Source organism: Asparagus officinalis, chromosome 7 (genome assembly GCF_001876935.1).
Source record: "Asparagus officinalis chromosome 7, Aspof.V1, whole genome shotgun sequence".
Classification (NCBI taxonomy): Eukaryota; Viridiplantae; Streptophyta; class Magnoliopsida; order Asparagales; family Asparagaceae; genus Asparagus; species Asparagus officinalis.
The window spans coordinates 13,899,797-13,921,697 of record NC_033800.1 but is presented as its reverse complement, the minus strand read 5'-3'; the positions used below and the strand labels follow the sequence as shown (position 1 = coordinate 13,921,697).

General features: G+C 38.0%; 1 protein-coding gene and 1 long non-coding RNA gene across 6 annotated transcripts; both read right to left on the bottom strand.

Moving 5' to 3' along the window:
* Positions 296–18,147, bottom strand: LOC109848416. 5 transcript variants are annotated; one of them, XR_002248786.1, is made up of 7 exons: positions 18,115–18,147; positions 17,972–18,020; positions 16,912–16,973; positions 16,710–16,818; positions 16,303–16,432; positions 395–1,404; positions 296–310 (listed from the first exon to the last, which is right to left on the bottom strand). It is a non-coding gene; the product is annotated as an uncharacterized LOC109848416 (long non-coding RNA). The 5 variants fall into 5 exon arrangements; XR_002248787.1 differs by lacking the exons at positions 17,972–18,020; positions 18,115–18,147 and adding an exon at positions 17,224–17,234; XR_002248784.1 differs by lacking the exons at positions 17,972–18,020; positions 18,115–18,147 and adding an exon at positions 17,078–17,138.
* On the bottom strand, positions 19,664–21,891 carry LOC109850704 (probable manganese-transporting ATPase PDR2). Its single transcript, XM_020420760.1, has 7 exons — positions 21,836–21,891; positions 21,591–21,748; positions 21,331–21,514; positions 21,174–21,224; positions 20,614–20,739; positions 20,442–20,522; positions 19,664–19,984 (listed from the first exon to the last, which is right to left on the bottom strand). The coding sequence occupies exons 3-6, from the start codon at positions 21,424–21,426 to the stop codon at positions 20,463–20,465; spliced, it is 333 nt and encodes a 110-aa protein (XP_020276349.1). The 5' UTR covers positions 21,427–21,514; positions 21,591–21,748; positions 21,836–21,891; the 3' UTR covers positions 19,664–19,984; positions 20,442–20,462.

The following is a 21,901-nucleotide window of genomic DNA, read 5'->3' as shown; positions in this document are numbered from 1 at the left end:
GAAGACATGTATGTTAAGCGTTTAACTATCCTAGGCCATAGTACAACTTAATACAGTTGTTATACATATGATATCTATATGCATATTAAAACAATGAAAAAAATATAATACAGTTCATATCTAAGAAAACTTTTCTATTGATTTACATGTATCGAGGAAGAAAGAGAAAGGAGAAAAAAATTGCATAGGACATTTGAATCAAGCAACAACACATATTAAATGTATATACAAGCTAATTAACCGAAAAAATGTAGGAGAGATCATTGAAGAAATATTGATCTAATGTTAATTCTGAGTTTGGATCTTGGACCTGAGAAAACAGTTCATCATTCCAATTCTAGGAATATAAAGATAAAATTATAGATTAATACAATGACATATAAGAAATTCTTACATAATTTTTAAACCAGGCACAAATTTTCTTGATGATGCTTCTCCAACCGTTCATCATTCCAATTGTGATGCTCTTCATGTAATTCATCCTTATGAATTCTATTCTCAACATGAATTGTTAACATCAACATTATATTATTTCATGCATACGTACACATATATAGTTTGGTATAAAGAAATTTTATTTACTTGTTTAAATTTAATCACAATTTTCATAAATGTGAAACATGCCTAGTGCATCAAATATTTATTGTGTATGAAATTTTCACATAATATATGCTAATTACCGGTTATATTTCAAGCAGTAAAAGAATATAGCAAAAATCTAACACCGACTACCAATTACCTCTTAGAAATTAAATGATAACTGGACAATTAAAAATTAAAAACCCGATCTAGACATTAGCTTGAATTAACACCGTTACGCATTGCCTTAAATTTCAAATACAAGAATCTTGAGACTTGGATCCATTTTGTCTACAAATTATTCATAATCCACTCTCACAGATGTGTAGATACAATAAAATCAAACATATGCAATGGACCTCAAAGGATAATATATGCCAATTATCGGTTATATTTCAAGCAGTAAAAGAATATAGCAAAAATCTAACACCGACTACCAATTACCTCTTAGAAATTAAATGATAACTGGACAATTATAAATTAAAAACCCAATCTAGACATTAGCTTGAAATTAACACTGTGTGACAGTTACACATTGCCTTAAATTTCAAATACAAGAATCTTGAGACTTGGATCCATTGTCTACAAATTATTCATAATCCACTCTCTCAGATGTGTAGATACAATAATAATCAAACATATGAAATGGACCCCACAGGATCTGTTTTTTTTTTGGGTTTGGTGGAGTGGGGGTAAATTAACAGAAAAAAATGGGCCTCCTTGATATCATGTGCAATGTACAGGGGAAATATGCACTTGCTGGCTCGGAGATCAGATATCTGTCGAACGCCAAAGTTCTCTTCTCCCACATTGTGGAGGCATCATCTGATATATTCAGGTAGAAGAATATTCTGAGAAAATGTGTAAACATTTCAATAGCAGTCATAGATGCCAATTGTTAATCTCTCAGTGTTGGTACCAAAAATTTTCCCACATAATTTAGGTCCAATTATTGAGTCATTTAGGTCCAATTATTGAGTCATCAAGCAGATTTAATTTAGGTCCAATTATTAGAGCAACATCTCACATGCTACCGTTGTAAAACTTGGATTGCTTCAGGTTATGAATAGCCACTAAATGAAAGGAGAGGCCATTGAGAATTGACAGCCACTATTATCTCTAGGAGCACAAAGCTATTAGGTTAATTGGACGGTACAAATTGGAGTCACATCTACCAGTAAAAGGGAATTAAAAGTAACAATTATATGGAACACAGTATGTAACATATCACATACAACATCTGCATAAGTTGCTTCACTGACCTGGTTAGCGGCTAGTTCAACTCCAATCTACAATTAATGTACACAACACTGACGCTTATCTTCCCAGTCACAACCAATGCACACTGTTGGGTTTTCTTAGCTCAATTAATTTAGATATCTAGACTAGTGATCTCTTGTAGACATTTATATAGAAGCCTGGCAAATGTCACTAAGAAGTCTGCAAATATTTACGACATACATGAGGATTTAGGTATGAATTTAATCACAATTTCCATAAATGTGAAATGTGCCTAGTGCATCAAATATTCATTGTGTATGAAATTTTCACTAGGTTTCTATGGTGAAGAATTTGGTGTCTATGAAGGTTAGTCTCATGCATTCAAGAAAATAAGTCATCAATGGGTCATAAGAAAGTTGTCTATGAAGGTTAGTCTCATGCATTCAAGAAAATAAGTCATCAATGGGTCATAAGAAAGTGGATAAATCAAATTTAACACAAGCAGTCCAATTTCAAAGAAAATAAGTCATCAATGGGTCATAAGAAAGTGGATAAATCAAATTTAACACAAGCAGTCCAATTTCATTGATATTAATGGTGCATCATTTAGCTTACTAGTCACACATGAGATTAAGATCATATGAGCTACTACAATTTTTTTTTTCAACGTAGATTACATGTGCATATTAGTCAATAAGAGGCAATGATGCATGCCTCACTTACAGATGAAACCATTAGTCAATAAGAGGCAATGATGCATGCCTCACTTACAGATGAAACCATTGACCTTGTCCAAAAAAACTGGGGACAAATCATGATATGACCACTCACTTCATATGTTTGTCCAAACGGACAGTTCGAACACTTAAACCATCAAAAATGTTGAGGTCTAATTCACGTCACGTCAAAAGATTAATATCCTGTATTGAGCAACACACCAACACAGAAGGCAAATGTGGTCCTCAAGGTGATGTATTATTCACCTGTTAATACTTAATAAGCTTGACCTTGTTGGTGATTTGATTCTAAGCCTAGCCAACAAAGATGTGATCTGAAGGGATATTAGTTTTATTTATTTCTCATACCAACTGGTATAAGCAAGGAATTAATCATCAGCAGCTTAAATAGCAAACAGTTTAGATAAGCTCATAAAGAATTATGAGACTTGACAACTAAAGCTTCTTTAATGGTTCAACAAATTTTGACACTGTTTTAATAAGCATTCAATTAGCATTCAATAAACCATAACTCTTAATAGACTACATGCCATCTATCTGCAGCTTGAAGTCGTCACTTTGAATTCATCAGCACCCTTCATATATCTAGTACAGAATTAAGTGCAAGAGACCAAACCACTTGAAAACAAAAAGAAGTTATCAATCAGCAATCATGTAAATTTCAATGTAGAGGACAGAAGGCAGGAAATAGCAATCAGAAAATAAATTCAGCTGTATGGTAAAAGAATGTAAAGCTAAAATAAGATCAGGTATAGGGTAAAAAATGTGAAGCTATCTTTATTAACATACCTATTACTATTTAAAGAGAGAGGCAAGAAATAGACATGTACCTTTCAATGTATAGGACAAAAGGCAGCAACGACGAAGGAGGAGGAGGAAGAGGAGCTCGAATCTACTACTGAAGGAGGAGCTCGAATCAGAGGAGGAGCTCGAATTAGGGATTTTAGGGGAGGCGGCGGCGGCAAGAGCTCTGACGATGAGAGGAGGGAGGTGCTTGTTTTGACGAGAGAGAGGGAAGGAGGGAGGGCGGTGCTGGTTTTGGCGACAAGAAAGGGAGGGAGGCGGAGAGTGAGCTCTGACGACGACGATGAGAGGAGGGCGACGGCGATGGATTTGGCGAGAGAGAGCGAGGGTGGGAGGGAATTAGAGAGAGATCGGAATTTTTGGGGGCAAATAAATTTTAGGGCTGCTGGGCGCGCGGGCTCAATTAATCCCTCCGATTTTTTTTGGGAAAAATTGAATTGCCCCAACGGGTAAAACCGTTGGTGCTGATAAAACTAGCCCCAACGGTTCCTACCACCCGTTAGGGCTGCTCATGATTGTACCAGTGAGACTTATTCTAAGTAACCGGGCAGATAAAAGAAGGCATGCAAATGGGCATGTGGAAGGAAAACCTAGCAAGTAGTGAAGTAGATTTATGTAGAGAGTTGACTGAACATGCATATGAAGACTTGGATAGAGATGAAGAGCAGCATCAACCACTTGAAGGTATCTTACCTGAGAATGTGGAGATTAATTTTGTACCCATCCCAGAAGTGGAATCTGAATATGAGGGTAGTGATACATTAAGAAGCTTATATAGTGGATAGTGATGAAGAACATGAATGTGAAGATAGATACCCGAATGCGTCTCAGTTTAACATCAATGAGAAACCTATGCTTGAGACTGACGTGAAATTTACATATCATAAAGCATTCAGAAGAGCACTACAACAATATGCCATTTTGAGCAGACTTCAATGTAAGTATACAAAGAATGAGAAAAGGAAGATCTCAGTCCATTGCATATATAGGAAGAAAGAGAATGGAAATTGGATAGGTTGTGAATGGGAAGATATATGGATTTTAGAATAGAGAGCAAACATTTTTTTTTCAAATCCAGAGCTTCAATGATAATTGCCAATGCCCTAAAGTGACAAAAAATAGAATTGCTAACTCATCTTGGTATGCAGAAAGATACATGGAGCAGATAAGGGATGATCTGTATTGAAAAGTGAATTTAATGTCTGAAACTGTTGTGAGAGGCTTGGAGTTCGATGTTGCCAAGCAACAAATGTATAGAACAGGAAGAAAGGCACTAAAGATGGCTTGGAGCAATTTGTCAAGCTCTGGGATTACACTCATATTCTTTTGGAGAAGAATCCTGGATCTATAATTGAAATGAATGTTGAGTTAGAAGGAAACAATAAGCATCCTACATTTCAAAGATTATTCATTTCTTTTGCTGGTTGTATCAAGAGATTTTTTGGAGGGTTGAGAAGCAATCTCAGTCTCATTTTATTCAGTGTAATTGGAACAGATCCAAATAACCAAATGTGCCCTATAGCAATAGCTCTAGTTGATGGTGAAACAAGTAAGATATGGTGTTGGTTCAAGGACTTGTTATTAATAGCACTTGGTGGAATAGAAGACAAACATGTTACATGGATATTTGATAGACAAAAGATAGATTAATTTTTTGGTTTAAATTTTAAATCATTATTTCATACATTCAAGTAATATGTGTGTGTGATAACTTATAGATAACTCGTATTTCTAGTACTGAATGTTTATAATATTTATAATATATTATGTTTTAGCTATATCAAAAATTTCATAAATTAAACTGATTTTCAGTTCTAGTATACATAACTTGTTGATGTATCTCTCTTTTCTTTCCTTTTTGCTTAGAATCACAATGATGCTTGAACTTAGGATTTCTACATTCTTAAAAGTCACTTTCTTAACTTCTACATTCTTAAAAGTCACTTTCTTAACTTGAAGACTAATTGCTATTGAATTTGATGCACAAGACTATCCAATTGAGAATAAGAACTCTAATGTTTGATGACTAAAGAGACTAGTGTTTTTTAGGAGGTCAAAAGAACTTAGAGTTAATGGGAATCTATTTCAAGTTTCACAGTAATTATTTCATTAGCTTCCTCATGTGGTAATTGTTGATTTCATATGTAGGATCTTTTTACAAATGTTTGAAAAACTTCTTTCAAGAACAGAGCATAGATTTTGTGCACAACACTAGTTGTATGCCAATTTTAGATATGTTTGGTATAAGGTAAAGAAACAAAAAGAGCTCCTTTGACAAGCACTCACATCATACACATTTGATTTTCAATACTATATGGACAAGATACATAAATAAAAACCCAGAAGCTCACAAATACTTACTTAATATTAGAGATAAGATGTGGACAAGATATGCATTTAGTATCATGTCAAGATTTGATCTTCTTTGTAATAATATATCTAAATCATTTAATAAGTATACAAGAGATGCTAGAGAGAAGCTAGTGACTACAATGCTTGAAATGATAAGGAAGCTTATGATGAAGAGAATACGAAGTTAAGGAGAAGATGAAGAATCACATGGGCAGAGTTTGTCCATGACCTGAAAAGAAGCTAAGCCAAAATCATGAGCGATGCAACTCATTGTTCATATGTATGTGTTGGAAGTGGACAACATGAGGTGACATATGGATGAGACTCAGGTGGTAAACCTAGTGAAAATGATACGTCAATGTGGGGTGTGGGATCTTTCAGGCATTCCTTGTAAACATGCAGTTTGTGTTATATTAGCGGGAAATAGAAATGTTGCTGATTTTGTTCATCCCTACATGCGCAAGGATACATATATGAGAGCTTATGCATATATGATTTCTCCATAGCCAGATTCTGGGCCATGGCCAGAGACAAAGAAGGGAATAATCCTACCGCCTGCTTATAGTTCTATTCCTGGAAGACCGGCTAAAGAGGGGAAGTAACATCCTGAAGTGTACAGCTGGTTACAATGTGAGATGCTCCAAATGCCTTTAGCTCGGACATAATGTAAGAAAATGCACAAAAACAGCTCCTCCAAAGCCTTCAAGTTCCATTCAAAATAAAGGAGGTAGACCTCTGATTCCTAGAGAAGTAAGAAGCTTATTCATTACATATGATGAACCTCCAGATGCTTGTTCTAGAATAGAAGGTTTTTCATCTATTATTGCTCCAAGAGGAAGAGGAAGCCACAAAGGAGGAACTAATAAGAGAGGAGGAGATTAGGGAAGAAATTCAAACGGTAGAGGTTTACTCACACAAGTCGATGGACATGAGAGGGGATATTTTGCAAATACAAATGGTGTTCAGTTTGCTACAACGGAAACTCATGCTTACAAGTTAGATATGATGAGGGCTGGTACTAAAAAAAGCACGAGCAGATAAACAAATGCTCAAAACTTGGCATGTTTTCCAATAAGATCCAATACAAGTGAACAATAACAAATTGCCAGTTAATATTCTTTGTATATATAATTAGTCAACTTACACATCACAATTGTATGACTCTTTTTTACAAAATTGAAAATGCAACACAATTGGCTGATTTGCAACAATGCAACAATAACATGTCAGTAATTAGAAGGGTCAGATTCCATTGAGTTCAAATGCAACTTCACAATCTCAGGTGAAAAGTTAAAACACTCCTATTTCACATGTTCTTATTTAACATTTATATTCTAACCATATTTTCTCTCCATATGCCAGATTGAAAATGCAACACAGTTATCTCCTGGTATGCACGGTTCTAGTCAGCATAAATTGTCTACAACTTAAATGACATGATGATTAAGAGAAGGGAGATGAAGGATAGTCCAACTGTGCAGATGGAGCTTAACTTGGTAGTGGTCTTAAGTTTATCAAATATGTTGTCTATGTATTTTTGCAAGACAAGTATGTGCGGTACTGTTTTTTCTGGGATAATTTCAAGCTTCTTTATGTATTGACTACAGGAAGAATTTGCGATCGATTTTTAAAACCTATTCTTTATATACTGCTAATTTGCGATTGACTACGGGGAGAATTTGCGATTTGACTTTAAAAACCTATTCTTTGTGATTGACTATAGGGAGAATTTGCAATTTTATAGAGGGGGCAATTTGATAAATATCCTATAACCGTTTTTAGAAGGTTCGCGAGCGGTGAAAATTTGGTAAATGGTAAATGAGGAATCGATGGCAATTTGGTAAATGGGAACAGGACAAGACTTATACTACCCTATAAAAATCGCGTAGCAGCATAGTGTACTTCACAGTGGTCAGTGTTTTCTCTTCCTCCTCCTTCGTAACACCTGCTCCTCCTCTCTCCAAAATCAATGGCAACCAGTTCCTTTAATCAGAAACCCCCCGATCTCCCCAAGCTAGTTCCGTCGCGTCCACGAACGAAAGATCAAGGAATGGGGACAGCTCTCTTTCCCTCAGTCCTCCCACAAAATCTGCACCTCACGACCAAAGCTCATCACCCTATCCCGATCTTTGCCGTTGCTGGAAATGGCCAAGAGAAGAATGTCAAGACCTCCCGCCGGCCATTCCGCTTCTTTACCTCGTTGCGGGTTCATGGATCCGGACGGCTCCACCACCAGCAGGCGGTGCCCTGACGCCGACGCGCCACCGCCGGCAGGATCCGACGCGCCACCGCCCGCAGGAGCCGACGCGCCACCACTCTCCCTGTAGTCCACCTCCCGATCCCCAACTCCTCTCTCTACGCCCGTTCTTTCTCTGCCTGCAGATTTTGCTTAGCTCGGTAGATTTGCTTTTTTGAATTCTTAGTGATATTAAAATGTATAAAGTGAATTAGTACAGGATTGGATCATTTTGTTTTTAGATCCAAAATTCTGAAGTAAAAATGTTGGATCTAAAAACAAAATGACCCAATCAATCCTGTACTAATTCACTCTATACATTTTAATATCACTAAGAATTCAAAAAAACAAAAGCAAATCCCCCGAGGCGAAGAAAAATCTGTAGTAGAGAAAGAACGGGCGTAGAGAGAGAGTGGGGATCGGTGGTGGACTACGGGGAGAGTGGTGGCGCGTCGGCTCCTGCGGGCGGTGGCGCGTCGGATCCTGCCGGCGGTGACGCGTCGGCGTCAGGGCCACCCCTGCTGGTGGTGGAGCCGTCCGGATCCATGAACCCACAGCGAGGTAAAGAAGCGGAATAACCTGCGGGAGATCTTGACCTTCTTCTTCGGCCATTTCCAGCAGCGACCAAGATGGGGATGGGGGTGATGACTTTAGCCGTGAGGTGCAGATTTTGTGGGAGAAGGACTGAGGGAAAGAGAGCTGTCCCCACTCCTTTATCTTTCGTGACGCGACGGAACTAGCTTGGGGAGTTCGGGGGGTTTGTGATTAAAGGAACTGGTTGCCATTGATTTTGGAGAGGGGAGGAGGAGAAAACACTGACCACTGTGAAGTACATCTGCTAGGCGATTAATAGGGTAGCATAAGTCTTTTCCTGTTCCTATTTACCAAAATTGCCCTCAGTTCCTCTTGTACCATTACCAAATTGCCATCGCTGGCGAACCTTCTAAAAACGATTACAGGACATTATCAAATTGCCCCCTCTACGAAATCGCAAATTCTCCCTGTAGTCTATCGCAAGAATAGGTTTAAAAAGTCAATCGCAAATTCTCCCTGTAGTCAATCACAAATTAGCAGTACATAAAGAATAGGTTTTAAAAATACAATCGCAAATTCTCCCTGTAGTCAATACATAAAGAAGCTTGAAATTATCTCAAAAAAAAAAACAGTACAGCACATACTTGTCTTGCAAAAACATACATAACAACATATTTGATAAACTCAAGACCACTACCAAGTTAAGCTCCATATGCACAGTTAGACTATCCTTCATCTCCCTTCTCTAATCATCATGTCATTTAAGTTGTAGACAATTTATACTGACTAGAACCGTGCATACCAGGAGATAACTGTGTTGTATTTTCAATCTGGCATATGGAGAGAAATATGATGTGTAAGTTGACTAATTATATATACTAAAAAATATACAAAGAATATTAACTGGCAATTTGATATTGTTCACTTGTATTGGATCTCATTGGAAAACATGCCAAGTTTTGAGCATTTGTTTATCTGCTCGTGCTTTGTTTAGTACCGGCCCTCCTCATATCCAACTTGTAAGCATGAGTTTCCGTTGTAGCAAACTGAGCAACATTTGTATTTGCAAAATATCCCCTCTCATGTCCATCGACTTGTGTGAGTAAACCTCTACCGTTTGAATTTCTTCCCCAATCTCCTCTCTTATTAGTTCCTCCTTTGTGGCTTCCTCTTCCTCTTCCTCTTGGAGCAATAATAGATGAAAAACCTTCTATTCTAGAACAAGCATCTGGAGGTTCATCATGTGCAATGAATAAGCTTCTTACTTCTCCTCTAGGAATCAGAGGTCTACCTCCTTTATTTTGAATGGAACTTGAAGGCTTTGGAGGAGCTATTTTTGTGCATTTTCTTACATTATGTCCGAGCTAAAAGCATTTGGAGCATCTCACTTTGTGACTAGCCGTACACTTCAGGATGTTACTTCCCCTTTTTAGTCGGTCTTCCAGGAATAGAACTATAAGCAGGAGGTAGGATTCTTCCCTTCTTTGTCTCGAGCCATAGCCCAGAATCTGACTATGGAGAAATCATATATGCATAAGCTCTGATATATGTATCCTTGCGCATGTAGGGATAAACAAAATCAGCAACATTTCTATTTCCCGCTAATATAACACGACCTGCATGTTTACAAGTAATGCCTGAAAGATCTCACACCCCATATTGACGTATTATTTTCACTAGGTTTACCACCTGAGTCTCATCCATATATGTCACCTCATATTGTCCACTTCCAGCACATACATATGAACAATGACTTGCATCGCTCATGATTTTGGCTAGCTTCTTTTCAGGTCGTGAACAAACTCTAGCCATGTGATTCTTCATCTTCTCCTTCTTATCTTCGTATTCTCTTCATCATAAGCTTCATTATCATTTCAAGCATTGTAGTCACTAGCTTCTCTCTGGCATCTCTTGTATACTTATTAAATGATTTAGATATATTATTATAAAGAAAATCACATCTTGACATGATACTAAATGCATATCTTGTCCACATCTTATCTCTAATATTAAGTAAGTATTTGTGAGCTTCTGGGTTTTCTTTATGTATCTTGTCCATATAGTATTGAAAATCAAATGTGTATGATGTGGCTGCTTGTCAAAGGAACTCTTTTTGTTTCTTTCCCTTATACCCAACACATCTAAAATTGGCATACAACTAGTGTTGTGCACAAAATCTATGCTCCGCACTTGAACGAAGTTTTTGAAACATTTGTAAAAAGATACTACATATGAAATCAGCAATTACCACATGAGGGAGCTAATGAAAAAATTACTCTGTGAAACTTGAAATATATTCACATTAACTCTAAGTTCTTTTGACCTCCTAAAAAACACTAGTCTCTTTAGTCATCAAATATTAGAGTTCTTATTCTCAATTGGATAGTCTTGTGCATCAAATTCAATAGCAATTAGTCTTCAAGTTAGTAAAGTGACTTTTAAGAATGTAGAAATCCTAAGTTCAAGCATCATTGTGATTCTAAGTAAAAAGGAAAGAAAAGAGAGATACATCAACAGGTTATCACTACTAGAAAGTAGAGTTTTGCCTACGGAACTATAGCGACGAAAATTTCCGTCGCTATAACATAACATATAACGATGGAAATTTTCGTCGCTATAGTTCCATAGGCAAAAAAAATTGTCAATGGAATTCGTAATTTTAGAGACGGAAATTTTCCGTCGCTAAAGACTTTTTTTAGCAACGGATTTTCCGTCGCTAAAAAAATCAACGTCAAAACTTTTTTTGGGCGCGGGCGCCCAAATTTTTTTAGGTAGCCCGCGCGCCGATCCGAAGCCTGCCTCGTTCCCCCCATCTCTCATTTCCCCCCTCTCCTCATTCCCCCCTCCCCAATTTCGATATCGTTCTCAAGCCCCCCCCCCCCCCCCCGCAAATACCCACGCCGTTCCGACGAGGCGACGACGCCGCCGTTCGGAGTAGTCTCCGCCGTCGCCGCCCTCTCTCTCAAGGTATCCCTCTCCCTCCCCCTCAATCTCTCTTTCTCTCTCCCCTCAATCTATCTTTATCTCTCCCTCCCTCAATCTCTCCTCTCTCCCTCTCTCTCGTCGGCCCGACGCCGACGCACCGACAGTGTCCTCGGGCCACGACGAATCACCGACTGAGGTGTGAGAGAGGGAGAGAGGAGAGATTGAGGGGGGGGAAAAAAGATAAAATTCTTAATTTTACAATTAGGGTTTAATTTTAACAATTAGAGTTTAATTTTGACAAAACAAAAAAATTATGAAAAAAATCCAAACCCTAATAAAAATGTTCATCTTGATGAAATTATAATATAAAAAATTAAATTTAAAACGGGTTAGGGTTAGGGTTAGGGTTAGGGTTAGGCGAGGGTTAGGGTTAGGGTTGGGTGAGGGTTAGAGTTAAGTTAGGATTAGGATTAAGATTAGGGTTAGGGTTTGGGTTAGGATTAGGATTAGGGTTAGGTGAGAGGGGGGGTGAAGGTGAGGTTGAGGGTTAGGGTTAGGATTAGGGTTAAGTGAAGGTTAGGGTTAGGTGAGGGTTAGGGTGAGGGTGAGTTTGAGGGTTAGGGTTATGGTTAGGGTTAGGGGAGGGTGAAGGTAAGGGTGAGGGGTGAGGGCGAGGTTGATGGTTAGGGTTAGGGTTAGGGTTAGGTGAGGGTGAGTTTGAGGGTTAAGGTTATGATTAGGGTTAGGGGAGGGGAGGGTGAGGGTTAGGGTTAGGATTAAGGTTAGGTGAGGGTTAGGGTTAGGGTTAGGGTTAAGGTTAAGTGAGGGTGAGGGTGGGGGGTGAGGGTGAGGATGAGGGTTAGGGTTAGGTGAGGTTGAGGGTGGGGGGTGAGGGTGAGGATGAGGGTTAGGGTTAGGTGAGGTTGAGGGTGGGGGTGAGGGTTAGGGTTATCTTGGCCGTGTCTGACGAAGATGGGTTATCCTTAAGGATCTGCCTAGAGCCTACATTCATGAACCGTGTCTGACGAAGATCACGATGAGGAGGTTATCTTGGCCGACGAAATAGCCGAGGAGTTTTCATTAACACAAAATAATAATCTGGACGATGAAATTGTACTAGCGCGCCCTGATGTACATGCGATTATATGTGAGATAAGGCGTAAAGGTAAAAAACCTGTCCGCAGCGGAGTCGATAAAACTATAAGAACAGTCCTTTCGTCGGCACGCACACGGTCGCAGGCTATCCGCACACGATCGTAGAGTAGAGCCTCAACATCATCATAATAATGTAATACTAGGTTATGAATTAAAAAGAACATTCATTGTATTATATTATTCCTTTTCTATTATCTGTTTGACTGGTTATCATGTATCACGGTGTGTCATGTATTATATTATTACCTTTATATTATCTGTTTGACTAGACATCATGTACACGCGATTTTGCTGTCATGTGCTATTTTATTAATTATTTACATTATATGCTTTTGTTGGATATTCATTATGTTTTCAAAGTATAGATGACAAAAGGATTACGTAAGAAAGCGCTTGAGAGACTTTTTTGTAGACATTCTGGAGGCGACACACATGCCTCTACGTCAGGTATTTTTATTTATTTGTTATATTGTTACGTCTATAAACTATTAACGTAAGCCTAACATTTTTTTAACATTTACTACACAGGACGAGGAGATACTACACATGACTCGCAGCCACAGGACACATCACGCGGAGATGCTCCACATGACGTGGAGACACAGGCTGATCCTACACAGCATGCGGAGATACCACCGCTACCGCATGCAGATGTATTGGAGGAGAGGAGATTTGAGCCTTATTGCGCAGCATAGGTACAAACAAGCAAGGCGTAGATGCCTCGAACTAAAAGGTATGAATAGATTTTTATAGTTTATCGGTTATTATTTTAAATTTTAATAGCAAATATGGATTGATTCATTGTTTCATCCAATTCATTGTTTCGCAGGTACCGGGCGACCTCCTAGACGCGGTCGCAATGCTACCAGGGAACAGAACCTCATCCCTAATATTCATCGGAGGGTCGTGATCCGATGGGAAAACAGAGTGCCAGTCGAGGCCTTTGCCAACGCTTTCAATAATTTTCTCGTCGCATTAGCCAGGAGACGTGATTTCTTCAATATTTTTTTGACGTGGAATTCGCAGCGGATTGATGCGCTGGTGGCTTGTTGGAGATATATATGTGTGAGTGGTTTATTTTAATTTTCATCATTATTAGTTATTAGTTTATTATTATGTTTAATACACTGATTTGTATCTATTTTTTCTTTATATGCTGAAGCGATTTTTCTTTCTTGACGATAATATTTGTGCCTAGACTTACTGACTTACTGCTTCACGCAAATCAATTTATCGTTCAAGAGATGACGGTTTGAGGTAAAAAAAAATATTTTGCTCAAATAACAGAAGATTGGGAGCGATTCTGGCATCTTGACGTGTGTGGATGGAGTAAAATTTTTTGCACTTTGCGAATACTGGGACACGGCTGAAATTCGGGTATTATTAAAGTATATATTTTTAATTTATTGTTTGAATTTCTATATTGTTTTGATTTGACATTGTTTTACAGGCTCAAGCTGAAATAGCAAGGATGAACTGCAACGCGCTCCGCAGTTACAAGTATCACAGGGGCTCCAGGTCTTTCAGCCAGCATTATCATCAATTGGAGCTTGAGGTATATAATATATTAGCTTTTAAGTTGAGTATAATTTATGTGTTATGGGTTAATGATATATTTGAATAAAATAAGGAAAAGGAGATCTCGGATATTTTGCAGATCGTATTCTGACTTCCTGGAGCCCGAATTACACCGATGAAGAGAAGAAAGCAAAGAATAAGGATCTGGCTGTAAGTAGTAGTTTATTTATATATTCAATTTCATATTAATGCATCATTAGTAAGTCGACTTGCCCGGGTTCTGATATATCACAAGAGAAATTACATGCCAAGGTGCAAGAGCAAATAACTCAGTCTCAGGTCTGTTCTAACACTCCTACCCGGCTAAGTAGAGAGGACTCCATTATCGAGACGGTCAATGGACCCAGTAGGAAGAACAGATACCGGAGGAGAGGATCCGAGCAGAGACCGCACGAGTCTAGTAGCACCTACGAGTCTGCAGCACCACCATGAACACCAGGAAGCAGTTCATATCAAGACTCGATGGAGCAGCGATTAAAAGCGATTGAAGATTGGCAGTCGCAGCAAACAACATATCAGTGGATTGAAGAGGAAGAACGGAGATGCCGGGAGCAGAGAGAATTAGAGTTCACACAATTCATGTCGACTCTGCCTCAGAAGGCTCAGAAGGCATATAAGAGACGGTTTATGTCGGATCAGGTAATATATATACTTTGCTTTTTTTTAATTAAATGAATTAAATATATATTCTTACTTAGTTATGAATTTTCTTCATGACTAAATGATATCATATACACTGATACACACTGATACAAACTGTTACACACAAACCCTAACTCTAACCCTAACACAAAGCCCAAAATATATACTTATAATGTTTTTATGTGATGGTGGTGTTGATGGTGTATGCGTGCGATATACTTATAATGTTTTTATGTGATGGTGGTGTTGATGGTGTATGCGTGCGTAGTGTTGGTGGTATTAGTGGCATATGTTTCTCATTGATGTTAAACTAAGACGCATTCGGGTATTTATCTTCACATTCATATTCTTCATCACTATCCACTATATAAGCTTCTTAATGTATCACTACCCTCATATCCAGATTCCACTTCTAGGATGGGTACAAAATTAATCTCCACATTCTCATGTAATATATCTTCAAGTGGTTGATGCTGCTCTTCATCTCTATCCAAGTCTTCATATGCATGTTCAGTCAACTCTCTACATAAATCTACTTCACTACTTGCTAGGTTTTCCTTCCACATGCCCATTTGCTTGCCTTCTTTTATCTGCCCGGTTACTTCGAAAAAGTCTCTTCTTGAGCTTGATAAGAAATATTGCAAGTTATAAAAAAATATAGCTACTAAATAAGGATTTATAAGTATACAAACGTGGATGAAACTTTGGGTTTATAGGTGGAATACATTTTTTTAATGAATTTATTATGCTAGTCCCTCAAATGTTTCATACTTTGAATTAGTCCCTCAAATAATTGAAACTGCTATTACGTCCCCAATTTCAAAAGTTATTTTCAAATGAATTCCCCAACTCATTGAAATTGCTATTAGGTCCTCTAGTTCTCATAATTACTTTTCAAAATAGTCCACATAGTTGCTGCTTCTACCCTTGATTCTACCCATGATTGAATGGACTAAACTTAAAATAATTTAGAATATAAATTTTAGTAATACGAAGGATCAATTTCTTTAAAAAAATTAAGAATTTAAGATAAAAAGAAATTTCAATGATTTGAGAGAGTAATTTCATATTTTGAAACAATCAAGGGACTAATATCTATTACAAAAGATTTTTAACAAGAGGTAAGCTAATATTCTTATGCTTAGAGAGGGGAAAGCTCTCATCCAAATTCAATTTAGTGCATGTATGTCTTTGTACGATGTACATTTTCCTTTGCCGCCTTTTCCCACTTTCATAAATAAAAATATCACTTGTTAATTGCAGAAGATATGACAACTAGTTAGACAACCTAACATTTTCTCATTATGGAGAAGTGAACACGGGAAAAGATATCATAGGACGTGTAGCATGCAAGACATGATTATGAGAATTATTATCTAAATTTGACTTGAAAAGGCAACCCCTTCATTTATGAAAAAGAGCCACTAGAACGCGAATCAATGGTATAAAATTACTGATTAAAAAAATAAGTCTTCATGAAAGCTATTTAGTAGGTACAAGCGAATGACGAGGAATATGTTAACATCAGAGACAACTTACAAAACATTTTCGGAAGTTTCTTGTATGCAAGAGCCAAAACCCGAGAACCTTGTCGTGTGTATTTCTTGTATGTTTCCACATACGTTGATGGTAAATCAACTAGCCTCTCTTAAATAGTTTCCGGTGCACCCTGCATAAATAAAGAAATTGCAGCAATAAGCAATGACTAAAGAATTCAGAAATCACAGATAGCATATTATAGTGAATTTGATCAGCATCACGAAGACCACTATTGAGCTTATCAGGAAGACATGCTATAAAGTATCTTGTAATGGCTCAGGTTTTCAGCAGTGTTTTTGAAGAACTTTACTAAAGGTTAACTGTAGCACAAGATTTAGGATGCAAAGAAAGAAGAAAAGAAAGAAAGTGCGGTAAATTTGAAAAAAAAAATCAATATGACTATTCACCTTTACAAAAGCCAATAATTCTTCTTCAACACGAACGACAACAGCCATTCTCTTCAGGTGTGAGGCAAAGTGGTGTCTTTGTACAATCTGCACAGCAAGACCGCCAAACCTATAGGCAAAAAATATAGCAATAAAATAAGAACAGGTCAACAAACAGTTATAGAACATTGAAGAATGAACAACTAATGTTCAAAGAACACACCAAAAAACACTTAAAATTGATGTGCATGCTGCCACTATATTTGCAAATTCTGCATGCTACATCTGCATAGACAAAGAAATATATACTTTATAAATGTTATAAAAGCAAGAAATAGATATATAAAAACATCAAAAGAAAATCTATTCTTCTCCCCAAGAGAGAATACTAAGATACACCGCCGCTATATTTGCAAATTCTGCAAGATATATCTGCATAGACAAAGAAATATATACTTCATAAATGTTATAAAAACAAGAAATAGATATATAATAACATCAACAGAAAATCTATTCTTCTCCCCAAGTAGAATACTAAGATACACCAAGTATGAAATGGAAAGGAGAAATTTTTTAGTGCATGCTAGGTGTGTAGGCTCTTAACTTTTTTAATTGTTTGCATTTTTCTCTAACTTATGTTTACTTAGTGAGATGGGATTTCTCTATTTTATTTCAACCATCTACAAGTTTGTCTTTCTACTATTCCTTTTCTCCAATCCACCTTCAACTATGGAGACACTAACAGAAGCAGTAAAGCATGGAAACAAAGTCGAGCAAGTATTACTTTGACGAGAAAACTAATCTCGCCAAATAAGCTGGAAAGTTTATGGATGCCCTTGGAAAAGCTGCCATACCACGGATAGTTGGACACTATGTATCGAGTAGTAGTTTTCACATCATCTATACTAGGGGAAGTTTGCGATGGAAAAATGGGATGGAGAGCCAAAGAATACACACAACATGAGCAACCAGAATCATAATTGACAAATCTCAGAGAATGCCAAGTAAAGCAAAAGCTGGGGACTGGGTCGTGTAAAATCCAAGCATACTAACTCATTTGGACACTGGTGACTGAATTGAAATTTCCTAAATGCAGAAATCTTTTGTAAAGACAGCAGCAGCACCTGAACGACCCAGGTCTAAATTAAGTACTTGTGTTCCTTCTTTTTATATTTAAGGTAATATCTAATTCAAAAAAATACAACTCTTCAAATCAATTCCAGAGTAGATCGGCGCAGATTCGTTTTTAGGGTGATTGGGTTAAGTGAAAGTTGGCCTGTAACTGTGTGGTTTCTTCACCCCGCCTGTTGTCGGTGCCGATTTCCTTGCGGCCTGGGGTCGTGAAAAAGTTCAAGTTTTTTTAACCCATTCTTGAGGGGGAACAAAAGACTTTTTGAGTTTTGTGAGAGGGGGTAGATGGGGATACCTTGGTGGCCGAAGCCGCTTCCTCGGATGCCTTCCGCCGGTGGACTGCTGGCAAGTCTTGCTCTTCGTGCGGACTATCAGGATCTCAACAGCTAGGGTTTTGTAGGCTTTCTTGAGATGGAATCAAGAGCAATGACAGCCTTTCGGACGAGGGTAATCTGGGGGGCTGGGGGACCTGGGTGGGTCGGGCGATGGTATATAGGCGGAGCGGAGAGAAGGGTGTCTGGAGATCTGACGGTTGTGAAAAGACTCGGAGAAACACAGATGCCTCCTTTGTTCTGATTGGTGGAGAGTTGTTCATGAGGATTGTCCTTTTTGTTATGTAATTAGTTTTTGGGCTAATACGAATTTGGGCCTACTTGGACTTTAGGCTGGATGTTACTTTGGTTCCCATCCATTGTGGACTCTGTTTTTTTTTCCTCGCAAATCCCTTCTTTACATATAATGAGAGAGAAAATCTAGCCATATTTCTAGCCATATTTTAGATTGTTAGTTGAATTTTATAAAAAAAATTTATATATAATAATAATTTAAAAAATTCCTTTGTCGTATCTCCGTATCCTATTTTTTAGATTTTATCATATCTCATATCCGTGTCCGTGTCGCATCCGTATCCCGTATTCGTATCCGTGCATCATAGGTTCCGGTAATTAACTGTCTGCAAACTAAGAGTCTACAATAATTTTATTAAGTCCCCCCTTGACTCATGGCTTACTTGGGGCGCGTTTGGTTCTTATATTTTAAGGGTGAAAGTGGGTGAAAGCCTGCCACAGGGTCAAATATGTGACAGCTTTCACCCCAAATCGCCTCTTTTTGGGGCGATTTGGGGTGAAAGCTGCCACAGATTTGACCCTATGGCAAGTTTTCACCGATAAAATACCGAAACCAAACGCGCCCTTGGTGTTTTTCCTTCCATTAAGAAAAAGTTACCAACAATCAAGATTAGCTTGTAAACTAAGTTTCTTATAAGTTTCCACACGTTTGATCAATAACAATGTTCCACCATAAACCTTTTTGTGATTGCACCAGGCAACCAGTTGAAGAATGTCCAAGTAGTTTTTTCATAAGAAATGTTCCACCATAAGCCTCATGCAATTATAAACTAAAGTTTCTTATAAGTTTCCACACGTTGATCATTCCACCATGAGCCTAATGCACAATTGCACTAATGCACAATTGCACTAGGCAAGCAATTGAAGAATGTCCAAGTAGCTTCTTCATAAGAACAATAACTTCTTACACCATCTTAGATTGATGCAAGCAGTGTTGGGCTTTAGGGAACCAAACACAAACGCCAAGAGAAAAAGACAAAACAATCCAAATATAACGGTACCAACTCAAACACAAAAGTTTAACGTGGTTCGGCAAATTGCCTACATCCACGGGCAAGAAGGGATGTGTTTCCACTATAGAAAAAGAGAGTACAAAGTAGAGATTACAAAATCACTCAACTAACCTTTCAAACAAATCTCTCAAATCTCTCAAAGTTAAACCCTCAAACAATTGCTCAGAAAGATTTCTATTTTCTGTGCTCAAAATCACCTTCAAGCTACCCAATCAATCAATAGAATACCCTAAAAAACGTGATCACTATTTATATCAAACAACAAACCCAATCAGAACAGGAAACGAAACAAGCCCAAACCCGCTACGCGGTCGACCGCCGAACCCATGTCGCGGTCGACCGCAAAAACTCCAGAGGTCAACCCAACTCCAGGGTTCGGTCGCGATCAACCACCAAAAATCCAGAGAGTTTCCCAACTTGTGTACATGTTTGCGATCGACCGCCGCGCCACCCGCGGTCGACCGCTAGTCACCCAAAACCTGTTCTTCGTCTTTTCCTGCGGTCTTCGTCGTTGTGTTCGCCATTTCTACAAGCAAAAATAGTAGAGATTAAAAATTTCTCTATTTTCATTTTAGATTTTAGAGGTTCTTTTTTATCATTGCCAGGTTTCACTAGTTAGGATTAGTTATTTAGAAAGTAAGAAGATAAGGTTCATCTGGCAAGACTCGTTTGTTTCAAGAAGATAAGGCTCATTGGACAATTTGTTTGTTTCTTAATTTAGTTTATTAGTCACTATTTAGATTCGTAGATAGATTATTGTTTCAGACTGGGGAGGTAGGAGTCAGGTAATATTTAATGTTATCTATGAGAAGTTCATAAAAAACTTAATTTTGCAGCATGATAGGCCTCTGTAATATTTTATTTCTGCAGGACTAATAAGCACCCCGTAAACACGTATGCAACAACTTCCAACTCCAAGTTTCCAAATTCTTGGAATCCTAAACTATGTGATATCAACTTCTATTGCATATAAAGTAACTTACTTTTTAGGCATGGCCTTCTCGTCAGAGGTGTATATCCAATCTATGCCTTTTAAGTGCTGCCTTTTCGAGAGGATCCCCACCCTGAATACAAGTAAAAATGACAAATAAATGAGATTTTTACCATTTCATCACCAGTTGTAATGATAGAGCATGACCTGTAAAATATACATACCAATTTGTTCTCAACAAAAACTAAAGCATGACACGCTGCGAGAACTTCCACAGTGCGTAGAGGCAGTTTAATAGCATCTGATTCTAAATTTGCATCATAAGCCAATACGACTACTCCTTGAAACTCCTGAAACATATATACTCAATATCATTGTCATCATGAAAGCTTCCTCACATCAAATTGGATCAGCTATGGAGAGGGCCAAAGTTAAGCAACTCCCATTAAGATGACTTGAAATCAACTTGTTGACAACTCTCTATGAGATGGTGCAACATTTCCAACCAGCCAACAAAGACAGGCTGCAAAAAGACATGCCACTGGAACCATACAGCCAGTGGGCTGTATGTGCACCCACCTTCTGACGTGCAATAAGTCCAATAGCAAGTCTCCAAAATTCAAATGAACCAGCAAAGAATCTTACGAAAAAGGTATAGATTTTGTATAGAGAACTCCAATCGTTTATTAGGCATGCCATATGGGAATACATTCTTTCTGAAGGAAGAAAATTGCATAATGGAACAATGCAAATGAAAGATTAGTGTTTACCACTACTGTTATACCATGTCATCTGATGTAAGAGTCCCTGTTTTGTCAAAGCAACATACGTCAACCTGCGTAAGAAATGATAAAAAAAACATAGTAGTGAACTTTTGACATTTATAACTCACAGGACACGACATAATGATTTCACAGGTATTCCAAAAATCCTTCACTGACCTTCCCAGCAAAGAGTATTCTGAATGGTTCTGTGCAGAAAATACCACCGCGTGCTAATGCAATTAAAGAGGTATTAACAGCTATTGATAACTCCATTGGCAGTTCTGGGGGAATCACAGAAGTTATAATTATAGAACAACTCAGAAAGAAGTTTCTATTTGCTCCTAGTAGGATTCTACAATCCCTGCACAAAAGGAGAACCTTCTGAACCCATTGCAGAATCACAATGCAAAAGCAATCATTAATGCAGCAGCCATAACTGATAAAACCTGAATCTCTTTCCCCCTCCCACAATATGAAGTTTGCCCAAGTAAGCTAGGACTCTGTTTACCTTCTTAAGCACATAGCCATCAGCAATAATAGCAAAGAAAACCAAGAATAGAATGAAAAGTCCACTTTCCCAGCTATTTGGAGTCACCTGGAATACCAAATAGGTAAGAGTAGGAACCATATGGACTTTCAGTTGTTATCTAGGTAAATACTTAATGGATTCATAAACACTCACTCTTTCAGTAGAAAATAAGATGGTTCGCGTTGGTTTTCCTCGACTTGTTTCAAATCCTGTTCGGAG